At 45.5% G+C, this 22,044-nt stretch overlaps 1 protein-coding gene across 1 annotated transcript in view; it reads left to right on the forward strand.

Annotated features, from left to right (window-relative positions):
• The first annotated feature begins 5,704 nt into the window (after positions 1 to 5,704).
• Styxl2 (serine/threonine/tyrosine interacting like 2) overlaps positions 5,705 to 22,044 on the forward strand; it is a 29,703-nt gene continuing 13,363 nt past the window's right edge. The window contains exons 1-3 of the mRNA XM_057770125.1: positions 5,705 to 5,792; positions 6,299 to 6,427; positions 21,321 to 21,415. Of these exons, the coding sequence (XP_057626108.1) occupies positions 6,318 to 6,427; positions 21,321 to 21,415 (205 nt within the window). The 5' untranslated portion in view covers positions 5,705 to 5,792; positions 6,299 to 6,317. The remainder of the gene's footprint in view (positions 5,793 to 6,298; positions 6,428 to 21,320; positions 21,416 to 22,044) is intronic.

The raw sequence follows: 22,044 nt of genomic DNA on the forward strand, positions 1-22,044 counted from the left end.
GGCACATGGTGCCCATCTGGGTGATAACGTAGGACTCATCCACATTGACCTCTGAGTCATTTTTTAGCTCATTTTGATCAGATTAGAGCTCTTAGATGATGGGTCACTAGCGTCTCATCGACTTCTCGTTCCTGCATTTATTCTCTCTAATGATATCAAAAATAATAATGCGGCGTCCGTCGAGTGCTTCCATGCAGAACCAGGTTCTAAGGCCTTTGCCTGTGTGAATCATGCGGCAGGTACAATAGGCCTCCGATGCACTGTAAATTAGCTCTGCGGTTTACAGACCACAGGGCTGTGATTTCACAAGGTGAAGTAATTTGCCCGTGCTGCAGCCAGACAAAAGAGGTCCCCAGTTGTGACAGCATTATGATGGGGATGGACATCTGCCTGATGGGAAGCTGTATTTTGCCAGTGACTCTATTTAGGAATATCAGCACATGATAATGAAAGCGGGCCAATTTTAGTCCTCTGTGTGTGTGTGTGTGCGCGTGCGCACGCGCGTGAACATATGTGTATACACAGATGTATATGCCTATGCAGAGGCCACAGGAGGATGCTGAATGTCTTCCCCACCACTTGACTTGGCTTTTTTTTTTTTTTTTTTTTTTTTTGAGATAAGATTTCTCATTGAATCTGAAGCTTCCTGTCTCAGCTAGGCTGGCTGTCCGGCAAGCTCCAGGATCTGCCTGTCTCCACTCCTCCATGCTGGGGTTACAGGCATGCATACCCAGCCCAACACTTTTTATGTGGGTGCTAAGGATTTGAACTCAGATCCTCTTGCCTTCAGAACAAGCACTCTGACCCACTGAGTCATTGTCTCAGTCTCTTTAGTCATAAAACAAACCTCTGGGCCTCAGAAGTTAAGAATACTTGCCGCTCTTGCAGAGGACCCAAGTTAGATTCCCAGCACCCATTTGCTAGCTCACAACCTTCACTAATCCCAATTCCAGGAGATCTAACAGGCATGTATGTGGTACATATAGATTCATGTAGGCAAATACTCATATACATAAAAGTAAAACAAATCTAAAAAGAATTCTGGAGTGGCAACTTATACCACCTCCATATAACCTTATGTGATATCTTCCACTTCCCCAAAGTCCGGTGAGCCTGAGGCTACCTCATAAGCTCTGTGCCCCTCTCCCAACAATCAGCACAATCTCTGATGGGCACAATGAGAGAGAGAAGGGAAGAAGGGGGCCCTCTGTGAGTCCTGCCTAGGCTTCCCCTCACACAAACAGGAAGTGATGCCCTCCTTGTAGCCCAGGGGAGAGCATTGCCTGATGGTTTTTTGGTTTGATCTGTGGTGGTACCGGGGAGTGGCAATGACTAGTCCAGCCACTGGAAGACTTTCCCTACCCCAGCATGCCAGCCCTTCCTCTTTGAGTAGGTAGAGTTGTGGAGGAGAAAAATGTGGTGAGCATGAGATTCTGAGCTGAGCTGGCAGGAGAGAGGGGTAAGGGGGTGAGGATAGACTATAGTCTTTATCAGTATGTCAGGAAACACCCCCCACCCCAGAACTTGTTCTGCTGGCTGGGTTCACCCAGGGGTCACATGCCGCACCTCCAGGAGGAGGCCACCAGCCTGCTCCAGGTAGTTCAGAATTCAGGACACTTCTCATTAAGCTGGGCAAGTGACTGTGTTCTCAGTTTTTGGTTTTCCTCTCAGCCAGTATTACTCCTCTTTATGTACACATGGGTTAGTGCCAGGCTACGGAACACAGGGTTTTACACTGGTTTGTGTGTGTGTGTGTGTGTGTGTGTGTGTGTGTGTGTGTGTACACAGAGGAAAGCCATGGCACAGGAGAGTGTCAGAGAATCCCCGAGTCACAGAGGGGTGGGTAGCCATTTCCTTTCAGCCTCATTTCCCTGAGGCAAGCATCCTCTATTCAGGCTCTTTTAAGTCCAGACTCCCCATTCCTTGGGCACCTACACAAGTCCTGTGTCCAGTAAAAGGAGCTAAGCAGATGAGGCAATGAGTGGCCTCACCATTATCATGGGTGAGTGGCTGCACCATCTAGGTGGATAGTAAGGGGCCAGCTGCCTTAGAAGGACAAAACTGTTGTGAACACAGAACGTGAACCAACTAGGTTGATTAACTCCCCCTCCATCTGTTGATCTGATCCGTCCTTCCTAGTTGGCTGTCCTTCGCCCCAAAGCCAAGGTTCAGAAACAGGAAGGAAAGGAAGCCAGAAGACCTGGAAGGATTCTGCTGGGTGGTGGCCCTGGTGATTCCTAGCTTGCCAGGAAGTACTGAAGAGAGAGCTCCCTGGGCTTTGCTTCCCAGGCGCCTTGGGGATCCTGGGTTTCTCTTTCAGCTTTCACTTCCTCCCCCTGGCTCCTGGATCCTGGAAGTTAGCAACAGTTTCTGAGCTGCTAGCCTAAGGGGTCGGAACTAAACTCCTCCCCTCGGCCTCCCATTCCTGCCGCTGCTTTCAGTGCCTAGACCTCCTGATGCTGGAACTTCTGTCTCAAACCTCACCCAGCTCGCCCATCTCCACAGAACCACTCTGTTATTTATCACTTAGTGTGGATTCAGCTGCTAACCCACAGATTGCTGATTTGGGGGAGACAGGCACCTCTCCGCTTGAGACTTCAGAGCTCAGAGTAGGCAGGGGTAGGGAGCATCTAAACCATAACTAAGGGGCTCAGCGTTAGGAAGTCTGAGAACCTCTGCCCCTGATAGTGACTATATCTAAATCCACATCCTGGACTTTTTAGAACAATCCCTGATTTCAAATACCGTGTCTCCCCAATCAGATATGAGCCTTTGAGCTACTTGTTCCAGCAGTGGGATGGTTGCTTACCAACTAATCGAGATAAGAATCATTTTGATCTTGGAACAGGCCTGAATACTGCCCTCCACCCCCGCAACATCAGAATGTCTAGTTCTGCTCAGTGGGACACAGTACGGCTGAGACCAGGGGAGGCGAGGGTCACTAGAACAGCCTCTCCTTCAGCCATCATCCCCCTGGAGTTGGCGGGAGAGGGGCTTACTCACCTGTGCAAAGCAACCACAGGGCAGGTCCCACCTTCTCCAACATGGTCTTGCTCATTTTCTGCCCCACACCGAGGCTGGAACTGGCAAGGCGCTGAACAAGTCTGGGTTGACTGGCTAAAATGACAGCAGCCTCTGACCTGGCTCACCCTGAAGTCCTCCTGTTCACCTGTGCCAGACTGGGCGCACATGCCCCGCCCTGTCAACAGACTGGCAGGGGAGCTCACCAATGGGGCGAGGCACACACTCCACCCACTCTACCAAAGGCCCCTACAGAGTTTGCCCCAGCGTCCCCTGGAGCCAGCCTTCTCCCTGCTTTCTCCCTCCTCAGGAGAGGTGCAAAGTCCTGGGCTTCTCACTAGGTGTGGGCCTCTCATGTAACTGACGGGAAATTGTAATAAAAAGGGAACAACCTCAGAAGTAGGGTTCCAAGCTAATAAAAGAAGGGCGTTGTCCACATTTGCTGAGGTGCGTTAAGACCCAGCACTGCATTTTTCTACACACCCCCCCCCCTTTCTTCTCTGACACCCACACTAGGACAGAGACCCTTCATGGAGGGCACAGGAAGTTCCTGCACTCCGGGTTGATACTCTGCCTGGGAAAGTGGCAAATACACAAGAAACTGACTCCATTTTCAACACCAAAGTCGTGTATCCTCGGAATCCCTCAGTTCCAAAGCAGTGAGGTATTTAACACCTTTAAATGTAGTAGATTGGCCACAGCACCTTGAATCTCAGTACTCAGAGGCAGAGGCAGGAGGATCTCTGTCAGTTTGAGGTCAGCCTGGCCTACAGCCAGGGACACACAGTGAGACTACCAAAAAAAAAAAAAAGACAGGCAGGCACTATAGGAAATAGCTCTCCAGGAGAGCTCTCTGATCAGGTTCTGCCACGGACATTCTACACATTATAGAATATGCACAAATGATATTATGTCATTTAACAAAACAATCTGGCATCTGTATTTGTAGACACAGCACCCCTGACTTCTGTTTAGTGGGTAACAATATTACAGTGATGTCCTTGCCTCCAAGTTTGTTCACATTTCTGCTGAGATATTAGTCTTGAGCTTCCTGGTTTCAAGAGGCTCTTTGTGTTCTTGAAAAATCCATCGCTCTGGATACAGTGATGGCTGCAAAGACTTCCCTGGGCGTTGCCCTGTATTCTGAACTCCCTGTGTAAATTACCCGTAGCAGGCCTTTCGAGCTACTAGGCTTAGTCCGCTCGCAGAGGTTATTGCTTTCTGTTTATTACCCTTCGCTTAGTCACACTGCTGCATTCTCTAATTGTATAACATACTTTTTCAATTCCAGTATTTTATGACACCATTGCCAGATTACTCCTCCTGAGACGCAGTCCCTCTGACACGGGGTCTCTGCTCTGGCCCTATTGCTAACTCCACAGAACTTAACAAATGAACGTCTGCTCCTCACACTGTTCTTTCAGGTGTGGTAGGATCCATTCTTCAACATCCCTCCCTTCTCCCTTCCAGGAATTCCCTTCTGGAGTGTGTAACCTCTGTTCTGACTGTACTTGGGCATTTCTTTATAGCACAGCTCATTCTTCCCTGCCCCAGAATTGTGAGCTGTGTTCTCGGCAGTTCCTCGCCTCTATTATAGCTGTTATATTTCATCTACCTCATCCTTTAAACGCCTGCTCGCACACCGTTTCTCCCACGAAGCCTTTGCTGCCTTCCCAGTTCTGAAGGGCTTACTCTCTCCTACGGCTCAGTGCCGCGTTCCAAGTTTCTTGTAGGCCCAGAACTACACTCCACCTTACACTTCAGTTATATTTAGTCCGTGTCTCAAGCCTCCTAATAAACCGTGAGATCATTCATTCATTCAGCTGATGTCGGATGGCACTATACTGGGGACCGTTCCATCTAGCTAGAAAGACGGGATGCTTTCCCCTATGTGTCTAACTAGCTCAGTCAAGTACAGGGCCTGGTGCGCAGGAGGTGATTAGTAAACATCTACAGACGTGGAGACAGACGGGAAGATGTACGGATGAAGGTGTGATCACAGAATGTGGCGAGGGTGAACTGGAGACCAGAGCAAACATGAGGACAGATGAATGAATGGAAGGAGGCGGAGTCTCGGGGGGCGTCTAGGATGCAAGGGTCAAATGTTGGGTTACTGGGGATTGTAGGGGTGGTGGCAGGAGTGTCATGAGATAGGGTGGGTTTATGAAGCTCTCAAAATTTTTATGTTGCCCCTAGTTACAACGGAGGGCCGTGAATGTTGAGGTGAAGATGTTAAGGGGGGTACAACTTGCCCACTGTATGGTCCTTTCACATCTCTGTTAAAAATGTCAGGCCGCTTGCAAACTGTGACCTCTCTTTAAACATAACCTGGTGCTCTCCCCAAACCTGACCATCAAGGACTAGTCTGTTCCGTAAAACTGGCATTTTTTCATTCCTGGACCTCTTCAAGATGCTGCGAGGACAAGGAAAGTTTGTTTATTACAGATGTGCTGATTTTCAGGAAGAGCTTTGAACGGGCAGCCTCCTGCAGGAGACCGTCTTTCTTCAGGTCCTTCCATCCACTGCTAAACTTCAGTGTCTGAGAATCAGCCAGGAGGGAAGGGGTTAAGTGAAGTCTGCATTCCTTCCTCCCTGTGAGCTGCCACCCGATGGGGCCAGAGGCTAAATTTAGAGACTAGCTAAGGTTTCTTGCTAACAGCTGTCTCTCAGAGGAGCCCTCCTGAAGGGAGAAAGCTTGGTCCCTCTCTAGCTGGAGCTTCTGGGCATTTTCCTGGGGTCCTTGGCTCTCGGTGTGGACACACCAGTCAGAGGTGAGTGTTCATCCTCTCAAGTCTACTGTGGTGATCTGGGACTTAGATTTAAGTGGGTGCCAGTCTGCCCTGAGTGTCAGGCCACAGTCATAGCTGGGACGTCAGGGACTTTTTGTGCCTTAATAGGTTGTGGGGATAGTAAAAATAAAGGGTGTGCACATTCATGTAGTTGGAAGGGGGGTCTATGAGTGTCCTTTTTAGTCTGGGAAATTCGTTGTCTTTTAGTCTCCTGCACTACAGTTAAGGTAAATTTTTCCCTCTCTACTTCCCTGGTACTTCCGTAAAAGGAGGCAAGTTGTCGCTTCTAAAGTATCGAGTCACTTCATGGTGTCCTGCTAACGATAGCTGAGCTCCATCTTATTGGTCCCCCTGTGGGTCCTTCACCCGCTGGGATAGTAGCATGCAGTACCCTCCCCATGCTCAGTCCACCAAGGTGACATTGGTGACACACCCCCTCCCCCTACAAAGCCTCTGGAATTCCCTTGCCAATCTTTTCCTGTCAAAAGGCCAAGGCTGAAAGCTATCATGGCGACCGGTGGAGACCCAGCAGAGGAGCAGGTAGTTCCAAATGAGGAGGATGAAGCCGATGTGAGAGCCGTGCAGGCCCGCTACCTCCGGAGTCCCTCTCCAAGCCAGTAAGTGGGCCATGCTGAGTGCCACACATGTCCCTCAGCATGCTCCTGGGGTTTACTCTCCATGATGGCAACCTGACAGCACTGAGGCATGGTGAGGGTCAGACATTGGTGTCTCCAGGATATGTGGTGCCTGCCTCACGCTGGCATGGTGGGGGTTGGGGGGGAGATGACAAACACATGGGGAAGGACCAAAGGCTTCTGGGAAGTTCTGCTGCTGGCCTGAACCTGGTTATAGGAATTTGGCAGGTCTACTTTCAGAGTGTGCTTGATTCACCAGGACCAGGGATGGGTGAGCACTGAGACGCCAGAAAATGTAAGAGGGGAAATTAAGAAGGAAAGGGGCCATGGGCCAGGCCTGGGTGCTAAAATAATTTTACATCCACAATGGAGTTGCTACTTTCCAAAGGCTAGAAACACCCTGGGGCAAATGGCAGGATGCCAATGCGGAGACCAACATCTGCTAGAAGAATCCCCTGAACTCTCTGATGAGTCCTTTCTGTTCCATTGGACGATGTAGGTTGACAGATTCATGTGAATTTTTAAGAAAACACAAGGGCTAACGGAATGCCATTGGACTGTAGAGATGATTCTCTAGGTTTCCCAGACAGACCACCTGAGTTTGATCACCATGGTCCACATAGTAGGACAGTGCTGACCCCTGCACATTGTCCTCTGACCCTCACATACGATCCATAGCATATGCACCCTTCTTCCACCACACACAGAAATAAACAAGTGTAATTTTAAAAATCAAAGAAAAAGAATTCGGGTGTGGCGGCACGTGTCTTTAATCCCAGCACTTGGGGGGCAGAGGAATTCTCTGAGCAAGGCCAGCCTGATAAACAGAGCTAGTTCCAGGACAGCCAGAGCTACCCAGAGAAAGTCTGTCTCAAAAACAGAAAAGAAAGAAAAAAGAACGACTCAGACAAAAGAGCTTCCCCCGGAGTGCCGTTTCCTGGAAAGAAGGCCACTTCCCTTGTGCTCCGAGTCCACCAGCTGGAACTCAGCAAGGCCCTACTTGCTTGCCAGGGTTGAATAGGTGCCGGGTCTATGGACCTAGGGAGAAAAGGAACTGAATTTGTTTATACCCAACAGTCTTGGCCACAGTGTGCCCCTTCCATGTGTCTACCCACATCACCTTTGTGCCCACACAGAACAGTGACTGTCTTGGGCCCGAACGCAGCACCCCCTGTCTCTCCAGGATGACAGGTAGGAAAGCTTCCAGAGGTGATGTGGCTGTCTTGTTCCTGGAGAACATGGTTACTCCAGACATGAAGGAATTTAGTTGAACCAGGACCTACCTGCTGAGAGGAACCCTTTTATCTCTCACTCTGGCCTTTGGTTCCCTCTGGCCTTTGGTTCCCTCGGCAGCAGCGCTGTGTCTTTCTTCGTTCATTGTCTCCTATTGCCACATGTGAAGTGGGCAGGAAAGCGAAGCTTCCTTGAAGACTCAATGGCCTTTGCACACCAGGTCTTGCACGTGGAAAATTGGAGCATATACCACCCCGAAGTTCATGCTTGGTTTGGAAGTAGGATCCCTTCCAAAACTCAATAGATTGTGAACAGTGTGCCCTGGACAGCCCTACCTCAACCCTCATTTGTGTCTTTCTTCCCTGTCTCAATTTGGTGATGGTTATCTTGAAGGATCACCTGACCTGAAACTGCACATTTGGGTAGGAAGTCGGGAACGGGTTGCAAAAGAATCCATAGCTAGTGTATAACTAACCAGGGCAAGAAGCAAGGGTTGAATATAATCAGCAAGGAAGGAAGGAAGAAAAATAAGGAAGGGGGAATAAAAAATACAGAAAAGGTACAGCAAATAAGAAGGAAACGTAGAATGTGGGTTTAAATGGAAATGTATACATAATTGCATTAAGTCTGAATAGGTCAAATATTCCAATTAAAAGAGGAAAATTATCAACTCCCCTTTTTAAAAGCCTGAGTGCTGTCTGTGACGAGGAGATACAAAGGCTACCAAGAGAAATCTTGTATTTTACTGATTGCTCAGAGCTTCAGAAATCAGTGACATAAAAACAAAACAATGAGTCGTGTTGATAATTTGGCATCTAGAAGGGCACAATGAAGTGAGCTTGCCTTTGGTCTAAGATGTCTGAAGTCTAAGCTGGAAGAATTTGAATATAGGGTGACTTTAAGGCAAAGGGACCTCAACAGCTGGGGCTGGGTGTCATAGAATGTCTCACGGTCCTCAGTTTGTGCTGTGGCTGACTGGGCTGCTGTTCAGAATGCCCGAGGTTATCTTTCTATACAATTCCTCCATGTGGGCCACTTTGCTGAAACAGGGCTGCTAAATGCCAAGAATTGTTTTCCAGAGAAAAAGACATAGTGTTTGAGTTTCTTTCTACCTAGACCACAAGATACACATCTCTTCTGTTATGCTTTGCATGCACGCGCGCGCACGCGCACACACACACACACTCACTCCACTAAGTTTCAAAGGGAACAATAGAGACTCAATACCCAATTAGAAGAGTTTCAAGGTTGCATTATAAAGAGAAAACTAGGATCAGAAATACTGTGGTCATCTTTGAATGATAATCCAGCTGCCACAAATATAGACACAAACAGAAAAGAAGCCAGTGAAGCCCAGACAAGGCAGAGTTTAAGATAAGCATGCCAGAGACAAAGAAGGAAATGGCATAGTGATTGAAGATTCAATTCACGAGGAAAGTATAATCATTTAAAATACCTATGGCCTAACAACATAGCCTCAAAATACTTAGAGCAAACGCAAAAATAAAACAAAAATCCAGGCAGGAGGGATGGCTCAGCAGTTAAAAGCACTGGCTGTTCTTCCAGAAGACATGGGTTAAATTCCCAGCATCCACATGGCAGCTCACAATGGTCTGTAACTCCAGTCCCAGGGGGCACAACATGCTCTTCTGGCCTCTGTGTACACTACACACACCTAGTACACACACACATAAAATTAATTAATTAAAAGAACTGACAGTTTAAAACGTTCACAATTTTAACCAAATATTTTAAACCTCTTATTAAATGATAGAAAGAGATAAACAAATCATGAAGAATACAGATATATTCAAACAAAGTAACCTAATTGGCATTTGCAGAACATATACACGTGTGTGTGTGTGCATGTGTAATGTCGTGTGTGTCTGCCCAATTACTTCAAGATACTCACTCTCGTCATTGGCATATAGAATATTTACTAAAATAGATCCATTAGTGGGCTATGCATATACTAACAAACTTCTCTGATCGTAGTTAAATTATGGTAAAAAAAAAATTGAAAACCCAAATAAAATGAAACCACAATTTACAGCTACATCATGCTCCACAGCATACCTAAAATAAAAGGCTGCTGTTGGCAATATTAAGGAGGGTGTGAATGAATCAGAACTCCCCTGCATTGCTGGTAAGAGTGTGAACTGGCAGAATCATAAGGAACTTTTACATTCTGTCCACTAAAGTTAAACACATGGGCTCTCCTAAGACGTGGCAAGCTCACTCTCAATACATCCAAACAAAAATAAGAACAATAGGCACCAGAATATATACTCTAACATGGCAAGCTATCCAGTTAACACGAGGCTGGGTAAATGAAGTCGGTTGTATATAAATGCTGCCCTGGAGGACGCATATTTTATTAACTGTCTCCTGATGTGGGTAGGCTTCTCAGATTATTGCCTGAGGAAGGCAAATGGCCAGTACACACAAAGTAAGGGAAGCCATTGAAATGGGAGGGAGGAGGCCCAGTTGCATTGCTTTGTAGCAAGTTAGCCTACCACAAAACAAAAGCACTCGTTAATGTTGAAATTACACCTGTATGGGACCCTTAGCCCTGAAGCAGCCAGGCCCCCTTCCCAAGTAAAACTAGGATGAGCCTAAAACATAAGCGGACTCAGATGAGCGTCCTTCAGACATAGTCCAGCAGCCACTGCAGATTTTCTCTAGTTCTCAGTGATTGCTGCTGAATCCCACTGGTTTTGATGCCCCTCTTGGTTTGTGTCTACCACTTATAATTTCCTGCAAGCTGATTAAGATCAGCTACCGTTTTCAGATGTTTTCAAGGAAAGCACACAGATGATGACATGCCATGGGCGTCATCCCAAAGTCTGAAGCGTGAGCTATTACTGTGCAATAGCTATAAGCACAGGCGTTTGCACAAGCAATCCCACTGTATTGCATAGAATGAAGCTTGAATCAACCCTGATGAATGTATTCAGTGTATGGTGGTGTGTGTGTGTGTGTGTGTGTCTGTGTGTGCGCGCACGCATGATCATGTATGGGAATAAATGTGCACCTGCATCTGAAGGCCAGAGGTCAACCTCGGGTATCATTTCTAATGCTCCGTGCACTTTGTTGTTGAGACAGGCTCTCTCACTGCTCCGAGTTCACCCGTTAGGCTCAGCTGGCTGCAGTGTGAGCTCCAGGGATCCTCCCACCTATTCCTCCCCAGGACTGGGGTTACAAACATGTCTACAATGCCTGGCTCTCTACACAGGTTCTGGGGATCAAACTCGGGTCCTCAAGCTTACACAGCAGGCACCACACTAACTGAAAAGACAAGTCCTTGACTAGAAGAAAACGCCTTCAAATTACATATCTGATGAAGGATTTATACCTAGAATATAGTTCTTTAGGCCCTCAAAATACAAGGAATTGTTTTTAACTCTCGAAATTCAACTTCAGATGTACAAAAGCTTTGAGAATATGACTCTCCAAACATGATATACATATCATTCACGAGCATGTGAAATTATGCTCAAAACCCTTTGTCACTGGAGAAACTGAAACGAATCCCATAACCGCAGAGTCCCTGGAATGAAAAAGACTGCCCCGCCCAGCTGTGCATGAGGGTGCAGCAACTGGAACAATCACAGGCTGGAAATACAGCGTACGGCCATTTCACAAACCGTCATTTGTTATAAAACTGCGTGCACACCTGCCTAGAGAGATTCCTATCCTTGTACGGTCCAGCCATTCTAGATCTGAAATGAGACATGAAAGCTGAGTATCATGGAAAGAATTGTACATGTGTGCTCATGGCAGCTTTATCATAAGAACTCAGAAGTTTGAAACAGCCTAAAAATCTATCGACAAGTGAGTAAATAGTCACATTGTAGGACACACATAGCCAGAATACTATACAGCAATAAGAAAGCATGAGGTGTTAACTCAACATGTGGCTGGATCTTGAAGTCATTATACTGAGTGAAACCAGTCAAACGAAAATGAGTGTACACCCTATCACTTCATGTTTAGAAAATTCTGGGAGTTTTTTTTTTTTCTTTTCGTGTAGAGGGATTTTTATTAAGGGAAAGGAAAAGTAAAAAGAGGTAAGAGGACCAGGGAGATGGGCCTCTGGGGACAGGAACAGCAGAAGAGAAGAGAGAGACAGAGGAGGGGGGAGAGACGAGGGGAGAGAGAGAGAGAGAGAGAGAGAGAGAATATTCTAGAAGTTTGAACTTAACTCTGTATCAGCAGAGAACAGATGGGGGCTCCCTGGAGAGCACAGGGCAGGGAGGGGGGAGGGGTAAGGTGGAAGGCTTATATAGGAGCATGAGCAGTGATTAGGGAGGGTTGAGAAGTCAAACCTTAGTGCTCTCAAATAGAAACATGTCAAACTCACCATACCAATATGTACATTTTAAATGTGTGGAGTTCGTACATAAATTCAGTCTCAAATAAATCTATGTTTTAAGTCATGGGAGCAGGGAGAAATCATTGTAGTAGGCAGAATAGCTCCACGGAAAAACTTGGATGTTATTGGGACCAAAACTCAGGTCAGGTCTGCTCTTCAGCTTGTCAGCCATAGAATGTGCTATATAAATAACAACCAGGAATAGTCATTTTTCTCAGTAATTGAGAATAGACAATACCGCATCTATGAACACATTTTGGATATTTGGTAAATGATGGTCTAGTTCATTTTTCCTCCAAAGAAGGATCTCTTTCAGTTAGTCACAATATCAATAAACTTTTTCTTGAAGAAAACTTGCTCGCCCTCCAGTGAGGATATCACATTTGTCTGATTCTTCTGTAAGCAAATGCTGCGTTCTCATTAGCAAAGCATTGCTTCTGGCTCTTGATCCCCATCCTGAATGGTCCTCCCCGAGACTCCATCCCTCTTGCTTTATTGCTTTAGCTGAAGGTTCGATTCTTTCTAAAATATATACACCATGTTATCAAGTAGCTTGCCAACACTCTTCATTGTGTGTTTGTCAAGACAGGGTCTTACCATGTAGCCCAGGCCAGCCTCCAGTTGCCTCTCCTCCTGCCTCAGCCTCCCAAATGCTGAGATTACAGAAAGCATCGCCACATCCAATTGAATACTTCTTGTACTTGTTTCCTATGGTTCTGAACAATCGGTGTGGCTAAAAAGTCATAAATGTGCTGTCTGGTAGTTTAAGAGGCTGGAAGTGTGAAATCAAGGCCACCATGACTTCCTCCCTTTGAGGCTTTAGAAGAGACCCCTCCCTTGTCTCCCCCTAGTTTTAGTTAACTGTAGCCCTTTCTTGCCTTGTGGTAGCATTAATTTCGATCTCTGTCCACTCTTGTCTCCTCTTATAAGGACACTTACCATTGGCTTTGAGTATCATCCTAATCTAGGGTGATTTAATCTCAGTAGATTTCATTTAATTATATCACCATGATGCTTTGTTTTAAAAAAAAATAAACATGTACAGACTCTGGGGGATACAGCTTTGCAGGACAGGGCACCCTCAATCCACTACAGCTCTAGATCCCACCCTAGCAGACCAAACTTTTCTCTAAGACAAAGACAGTGCTTTGCACAACTTCAATGCATGCTCCAAATGGCCGCTGTCAGCACGGCAACTATAACTGCATCTTGACGGGCAGTGTGCTCGCAGGAAGTCTCCACGTTTCACCTCATCCGGGGACCTAGGAGCCTGACCAAAGAATGTGGATAATAAATAGGCACGGAAACCTCCATTTTAACTGAGGTGGACCCTGGCCTCGAGCACCTTAAGTTCCAATCCAGCCCCTGAAAACCAAACTCTCCAGGGGTGGGAAAGCCTGCAGATTTTCCTAGGAATTCACGAGTTGGCAGTGAAATGGAAACCTCTGTCCAGTGTAGTAACTTACTGAGGGCTTCTCCCTTGCCCATAATCTCCATTTTACCTCCTAGCTACCTGAAGAAATCGGGGTGCACACGAACCTCTGCCCACCTCTTCTCTATCAGTGTGGACCTGGCACTGTCCACAAAGCCCGAATCTAAAAGGGCACCCCCTCCTGAGACTCTTCCCCTCTTTCATCTGCAAGAGGCGTGCTGGCTGAAAGGGATTAGCTGCAGGTGGATCTGGTGGGAGCATCATGGCTCCATTCTGCCACCAGGCTGCCTGGCAATTACTTTAGTGCATTGGCTTTCAAACTCCGCCGTTTATAATCTGCAATAGAACAAACCCTTCACATCACAACCCAATGTCTGCACTATACATATACAATGTAAAATGTCTTCCCAAACCACCCTTATCCTTACATTGAATGGTGGTGTCCGCTCCCTTTCCCCCCATCCTCTTCCCTCACTCCCTACCTCTATCCTTCCGTTTTGTTCCTTTCTCAGACCCAGGGCATCACCCACTGAATTGACTTTCTGCTGCACAAATGGGTCATAGTCTGCAATTTTGAAAAACACAGGTTTAAAGAAAGCGGCACCGTCTCCGGCTCTGGGTGAGGAAGTCCATCAAACTCCCCTTTATTGTTCTCTTTCAATTCACCCTCCAGGCTTTTTTAGCCGCAGCCTTCCTGATCCCGTGATGAGGTATGTATCGATCCTAGATCCTCTTTTTTCTGCCTGTCCTTCTGGAACAGCCAGCCTTGCTGCTTTCTAATCAGGGTGTGCGTGTCATCTCACTCCATCTCAGGAATACTGGTTGAGGCACAGATGTGGTCATAAATCAAAACCTCAAGGCTGTCATCTCACTGACCTTGCAAGTATCAAAGGGCCACTGTTCAGGCCTCTCTGTCCCCTCTGTCTCTCTCTCTCTCTTTCTCCTTTTTTCTTTTCTTGCAATTTGGATTCTCTGCAGAATGCAAGGTCCTTTTCAGTTTCACACACCCCTCATTATTAGAGTTCATAAACCGTGCCTGTGGTGGAGCAGTCTGAGGACCGTTTGGTTTTCATTTCCTCAGGGCAGCAGACTCAGGAAAATATTGGTGTCCACATTCCACACCCCGCACTAGATAATGCTGAGCAACCAAGGACAGACATATTGTGGGGCTTTGGGGAAAATCTGCTTTTGCCTTTCTTGTTTCCCTGTTATGAAGCTGACAACGGGGCCAAAATGGTGATCCTCTGTTTGCTGATCCATTAGCCAAGCTCAGGCTTTACACCAGGAACGGGAATAAATCTCAGCCATTTTTGGTTTTAAATTTTAATTTCAAATCTCTTCAGAGTCTCAGAGTTTAGGTATATTTAGGACATCCTCAGTTCCTACGTTAGTCACTGAAACCAACCAAGTCTGAAAACTGGCTGTGGTGGCACATGCCTGTAATCCCAGAGCTAAGGAAGTGAAGGAGAAGTCTGAATTTGAAGCTAACTTGGGCTACACAGAGAGGTCAAGCCAGCCTGAGTTACAAAGTGAGAACAGGTGTCAAAAAACAAACAACAGCCGGGCAGTGGTGGCACATGCCTTTAATCCCAGCAGAGGCAGGAGGATCTATGTGAGTTTGAGGCCAGCCTGGTCTACAAGAGCTAGTTCCAGGATAGGCTCCAAAGCTACACAGAGAAACCTTGTCTTGAAAAACAAAACTAATAACAACAACAAAAATAACAAAAACAGACAAAATTCCCAATCCTTACAATTTGAAGGGACCATGGTTTATGGGAAATGACACCAGACCAAGGTCCCACCAGCACCGCATGTTGAACTCCTTGTGGGGCATCTTTCCACACCAGACAAGTGAGGACACGGCTTGTATTAATTTTAGTGGGTGTCAGATTACAGATGTGAGAAAGCCCAAAGGGGGGGGGGGATCAGAGTCCTGGAGGCCCACAGTGGAGCACAGACAAATGACCCTGCAGGAGAAATGAGCAGCTGTCCAAAGAAGACCCCTTTATAATCCTTACAGTGTTGCCAAAGTCCTCACCCTGGGTTTGTTTGGTTCACTCCAAACACCGTTTTACATAGCGCTGACCCTTAGCAAGTAAAATGATTAATATTTTATTAGTACCAGTATAAATAATGTTATTGATAAATAATTAATAAAACTCCCTGTATAAATATTGTTGACATGAAAATATGACTCATACTATTATAAAAATTTTTAATACTGGCCGTGACTCTGTGAAATGTATTTGAAAACCAAGACTGCTGTAAGCCCTGAGCTCAGAATGAGCACAGATCTAGTACAGACTGGAGTTGCCTTGCCCCCACGTTGGCGTTATTGTGTTATTACTTTACACCCATGACATATGAAGGTCTGTCCATGACTTTGACTTGGGTCAACACTATTAAGGAACGCCTTAGTATGTGCCCAAGCTCATCTCTTAGCCCTTGGAATAATGCTGCTTTCATTTCTTAATTTTGTACTTAACAAAATTTAAGAACTTAGACAATAATTTTATTTCAATTCCTTGTTTTCAAGTCAAAACTCAAACAATCTGTTTCTTGTGATATCAGCTGGAATGGTCAGAAAGGCTGGGAGAAACACTAAGGGGCTTGGTTAGGGCTGGAAAATTCAGCGGGGACTGTTAACCAGTGACCCTTTCAAATTGATGGTTTGGGGGAGTCAGACTCCATTTATGGTGCTCTGTGGCTTTTTCTGGGAAGACATAAACAAGTGTCTACTTACGCAGATAGGGAGCCAGTGACAGACTAAAGACACTGGTGAAGTCCAGCTTGGTGAATCAGCAAGTTGATTGGGGCTACTTACAGGATCATGGGTGTGAGGTTACTTATGAGGCCAGCTGCTTCACCAATAAGTCCACCCAAATATGAATGACAACTTGTGAAAACTGCACCCCTGGAGTTCTCTGCACAAAATGCAGGTCATCTCTACAGTTTGGAGAGTCTCTTCTCCTGGGCAACTTTATTATTTATATAACTCTGTGTAGGGGCTGTGGAATCTTAGGTTTTGGGAACTTCCTGAGTCTTGTAAGTCACTTACTTCCTGAGTGGTTAGGAGCCTTCTTCCTTCCTCCCGAAGAAAGTGTTTCAATGCAGAGGAAATTGCTAAGCTAATATATATATATATATATATATGCATACTCAGGGAGGGGAAGCTATCTCAGGAAAGACCTGGGCTCATAATCCAGAAAGGTATCTGGCTAGAGGAACTAGATGGATCACTACCTTGTCCCCAAGACAGATCGAAACCAAAAAGTAAATAACTGCTATTTTGCAGTATTCATGGTGGGGTAGGGAATATTGGCAAGTAAACAGCATAGAGAAGGACACAGTGATTGTAGACAGCTTGATTTAAAAATGAAATAAAATATCTTGTAGAAAGTCTTTTGTTGCCCAGACTAACCCAAATGACCTGAGGATAATCCTTCTGAATGGTAAATGAATATCTAGTTGTTAATACAAGCCTTAGAGACTGTGTATAGCTTGGTCTCAGAAGGGCGGAGAGCACACAGGGACAGAGCACAGCCATAGCACAGGTTTTGTGATTGGCTTGCTGTTGGGGCCTCACATGAAGCAAATACCCAGATCAGCTGCAGATCTTGTTGCCTGTTGTGGTAACTGCCATGTTCCCTTAAATGCGGTACTACTGAGGATAAATTCAGTCTGTGAGTCAGAAAATATCTGTTACACATTTGTTGTATGCCAAACCAAGCCTTGCCTAGATTCTGGAACACAATGCCCAAGGAAACATCTAGTCACACACAGAGGGCACAGACTAGCTTAGGTGACAGATACTTATAAATATCAGGTTTTATTTGATGGAATGCCACAAAGGGAAGGAATATGCTGTAAGACTACAGAGGACTTCTCTAAAGAAGACATGGTTAAAGTGAAACCCAAAAGAGAAGACTGAGCATCTATGCTGCCCAAATGGGCATCTGCCAAGTCCTATAGCAGAAGGAAACTTTATGAAGACGGGAGTACCAGACAGGAATAGAGCATGGAGAACCCAGTGCAAGCACTTAGGTTGGCGAGAAGGCCAAAAGTCAGGACCTTAGAGACCATAGAGTTTGATTCCCATGATGAGATGCAGACACTTTGTCCAGTGCCTAATTTCATCCATCCATCCATCCATCCATCCATCCATCCACCCAGGAACCCATCTGTTCATCAGTCTTTACCAATACTTATCTGGTCATTACTCATCACCTCCCACATGCTAGAGACAGGGGTAAAAAGACTTTCTACTCTGTACCACTTCACTAGGTACTATTATTATTATTATTTTATTTATCAAGCATTGAAATTTCTAAAGACTTCCCTAATTCTCTCACCCAATAATAATATCCACAATCATTCCCCTCCTGTATTAGTTATTTTTCTCTTTGCTGATACAAAATACTTAATTAAAGAATTAAAGTGAAAGAAATATATTAAGCTCTGAACCTCAATGTATAGCATTGAGAGCATGTAGTGGCATTATATGGCTTCAGTGGGCTTGGGAAAACCTGCCTCTACTGCTCTACTCTCTGAGGCACACAGGGACTCTCTCTTGGGCTGAATCCATGGGGTGCCTGTAGCTTTCCTCAGTAAATGTTAAATGTTCCTGATATCTCTAGCACTCTGGGGTCTCTACTACAGCTTAGGCTTCACCATCACACTAGCCCAGACCAGAGCTTCCTGCAGGAAACCTGACCCCACTGCACCTGGCCTGGCCCTGTTAGTCTACTCTAGGACCTTGGTTTAAGTCAGTGTGACTCTGTAGTTCTGTTGTTCTGCATGCTGACAATGTCGACATCATGTGGTTGATACTGAATTCTGCTTTCTGGTCAAGATACAGCCAAGCTCCCATGCACCATGGCTACAGTGGGCTCTGAGTGCTTGAGTGACTGAATTGAGGGGAAATACTTACTTGTTGAAGAAAACCTGAAGGCTCTCTCTGTCCAGATCTCTTTTTTAAAATGGTTCTTGTTTAAATAAAAGTCTTTGAAATTGGTTTTCTTTAGTGTGAAGGTCTTGCTATCCTGGGACCTTTCCTGTGATCCCAGTGCAAAGCAAGCTTTCCCTTTACTTCTACTAACCTCTTCCACAGCAATCACCTCTTTTTCACAGAATTTGCCTTATCTTAAATGTTTAATTTGTTCACACTTCTTTCTTCATCAAATTGTGTGTTTTTCATGTTTTTCTGCCCACAGATTTTGCTCTGGATTTTCACTGTAAATCTGGCCCAAATAAGTAAACAATAATCATGCTACAGCCTATATGCACTGCTTCAAAATTACTGTGTCAAGTTAATTAGCCCACTACCTTTTAATTCAAAATATCAAGGCCTGTACAAAATGCACCCGGATTCTTTTCTGTATTGCAGTATGCATGACCTCCAGCCCAACCCCCAACAGAATCCCTGTGTTGTTGGAAGACTGCTTATTTGTTTCCCGGCCACCCAGAATCCCAAAATAATCACATAGAAACTATATTATTTAAATCACTGCTTAGCCAATCACTTGAGCATATTGTTAGCTAGCTCTTATATGTCTGGTTAACCCATATTTATTAATCTGTGTATCACCACATGGCTGTGGCTTACTGGCAAGGTTCTAGTGCATCTGTCTGCAGCAGCAGCTACATGACTTTCTGATTCTGCCTACTTTCTATATTTCTTTCAGCCTGGCCATATTCTGCTAAGTTATTGGCTGAAACAGCTTTATTCATTAGCCTATAAAAGCAACACATACATAGAAAGACATCCCACATCATCTCCCTTTTTCTGTCTAATTAAAAAGGAAAGTTTTAACTTTAACATAGCAAAACATCTCACATCATCCCTGTTCCCATCTGAAACCAAATGAACAGAGTTTTCATTGTCCTCATTTCTCTCAGCAATTCTAGTCTTCTGAACTCCAACCAAGGTAGCCCATTAAGCTCTCTCAGCACTTTAGAGGTCCCCCCCAACATACACACTAATAGTGCATATCCTAAGCCAATTGCAAAGGCCAGGTTGAATCACATAAACAATGCCATTTTATTGGTACCAAGTTTCTATATTACTTATTTTTTGGCACTTTAACAGAATAACTGACTAATCAAATTAAGAGAAAAGGTTTTATTTTGGCTGACAGTTTTGAACCAATGACAATCTATCATAACAGGAAAAATTAGCTGTAGGAACAGGTCTATCCTTGGTCATTAAAGTATACAAAGACTGCTCCTCCATCATAGACCAAGGAACAGAAGGTGCTAGACCAGAACCTGAGAGAAGTACAACCTTCAAGGCCTACCCTAATGACCTACTTTTATCAGGTAGGCTCCACATCCCAAAAATTCCATGACCTTCCAAAACAGCACCACCAACTAGGATCCAACTGTCCAAACATATGAACCTCTGGAGAACATTTACTTTTACATAGTGATTCTGAAATCATATACATTTGAATAAATATTTTCTGTTCATAAGGAGTACTTGTTTATGAGGAAGCTAAAATAGGAATGACCACAATGACCCATTGATATTGGAAAGTCCCCAGGAATTACGCATTATAATGCCACAGTGTGCTGTTCCTCGGGCTGTATGGGTGGATCTGGCTACCTCTTTCTTTGAGCAAGGCATCTTTGACTTGACTAGCTGACACTGAGCACACGAGTCTCCCAACGTTATACTCCCATGCCACAGGTGCTTACAAGAGAGTTTTTCTGGTAATCAATTCAGTTTCATTCCATTCCAGCTTATCTGAAGTTTGCCCTATTCAATTCAGCTAGATTCTGCTCAGTTCAATTTTGTTCACCTTAAATCCATCTCTCTATGCATATTCTCACAAGTGTCTTCTAAAATGCTTTCCTGTGTCCACTGTCGGGCCTGGGATCCCAGCTGTAATTGCCTTCTCCGAGTGATTCATCTCGCTATTGCAGCCTAGATGGTAGCAGCGGCACTGTGCTGAGGACAAGACTGGACCTTGAGTAGGTGTAGCCCTCTTGCTATCTACACTCTGCCATCTGGACGATATTCTTCAGCTCTCTGATCACGTGTTTTCATCTGTAAAACAAGAGTAACAGTTCACTTCACCTGATGGGACACTCCCAGAAGGCACTCAGAAATGCTATCCACTGAGTCATGGTAGGACTAGATGGGAGAGGAAAACTAATACCAGAAAAACAGAGCTCAGCAAGAGTGGATCACTAGTGCACTTTACAGGGGTCCTAACCTTTGCTCTGCCCTAATTCTCCATGCTCCTTCATGCTCCTGTTTACACCTCTGTTGATTTCTTTTGAGAAATAGCTTTGATATTTACCCACGTTGCTTTATTGGATTCCTTGGACTCAGCCTGATTCTTGGTCCGTTGAGCTCAGAATCAGGAAGGACCTGCAAGTTGAGCACACCTGTGGCATTCACTTCCCCTCCATTGTCCACCTGTCTCCTCTCAAGCAAGGAGAAGATATTGGGGATGGAGGGAACTGTGGCAGCCTGACCAGGTCACCACTCCTGCAAACCCCAGCAGAGGCTCATTTGGTGACATTCTCAATAGTACTGGTGGCAGGGTGCGGGGCAATGGACATTAGCACATCTGGGAGAGTAGAGCCTTAGAGTCAACCCTCTAGCCATAGACATATACTCCACATTATTTCACGCCAGCCCAGACTCAGAGGTGTTAACTCAGATAGGAACTGACAGGTACCCAAGCTATCATGCATCGTTCTCAAAACACAGTGCGGGCTTCCCTCCCATCTCTCATTGTTTACCACATATAGGTAAAATCAGACCAGGTTTCTACTGTTGGAATGCCTTCATGCACACGGTGCTGAGCTTATTCCCCTTTTCTCAGGTACTCAGTGATCTCAGATGCAGAAACTGAAAGCATCTTCATGGAGCCCATCCATCTCTCCTCAGCTGTGGCTGCCAAACAGATCATCAATGAAGGTAATAAACTGGCATACAAGTGGGCAGAGGGAGGGCCTGGTAGCATCTGAAGACTCTTGCGGGGATGGGAGGAGATTTGAAGGGCAGACATGTTTGTCCAGTGGTGCCCATCACATTGAGGAAAACAGATGTGGCAGAAGCAGGTTGACTAAATTCACCTCAATATCTCTGATGGGACAAGGTGGAAATAATCCCATGCTATGTGAATGGTCCTCTAGGCCACAGTCATGGAGGGAAGTGGCTCCACTCTGACCCCAGAGCTGTCCGTTCTGGTTGTTTGTTAGCTTCCAGGGGCTGAGGGTATGGCTGGGTGTGTAGGGCTTGTAATAGACACAAACTTAAAAGCCCAAGATACCGGTAGGAATAAGGGAAAGCCAGAGAGCTCTGTTCAAAGAGATGTTTACATTTAGCTGTGTATCCATTCTGCATGAGGATAATCTTCCAGATAAAGTAGGGCCAGTGGAACTGCTCAGTGGATGAGGGTGCTCACCATGGAGGATGGGGACCTGGATTCGATCCTCTCATCTCACATGGCAGAAGGAAAGAGCCAACTCCTGCAAGTTGTCCTTTGACCTCCACACATACACCGGGGTGTATGTGCCCCCCACACCCTCAAAAAACTAAACAAA

The sequence above is a fragment of the Chionomys nivalis genome, chromosome 5 (genome assembly GCF_950005125.1).
Source record: "Chionomys nivalis chromosome 5, mChiNiv1.1, whole genome shotgun sequence".
Classification (NCBI taxonomy): Eukaryota; Metazoa; Chordata; class Mammalia; order Rodentia; family Cricetidae; genus Chionomys; species Chionomys nivalis.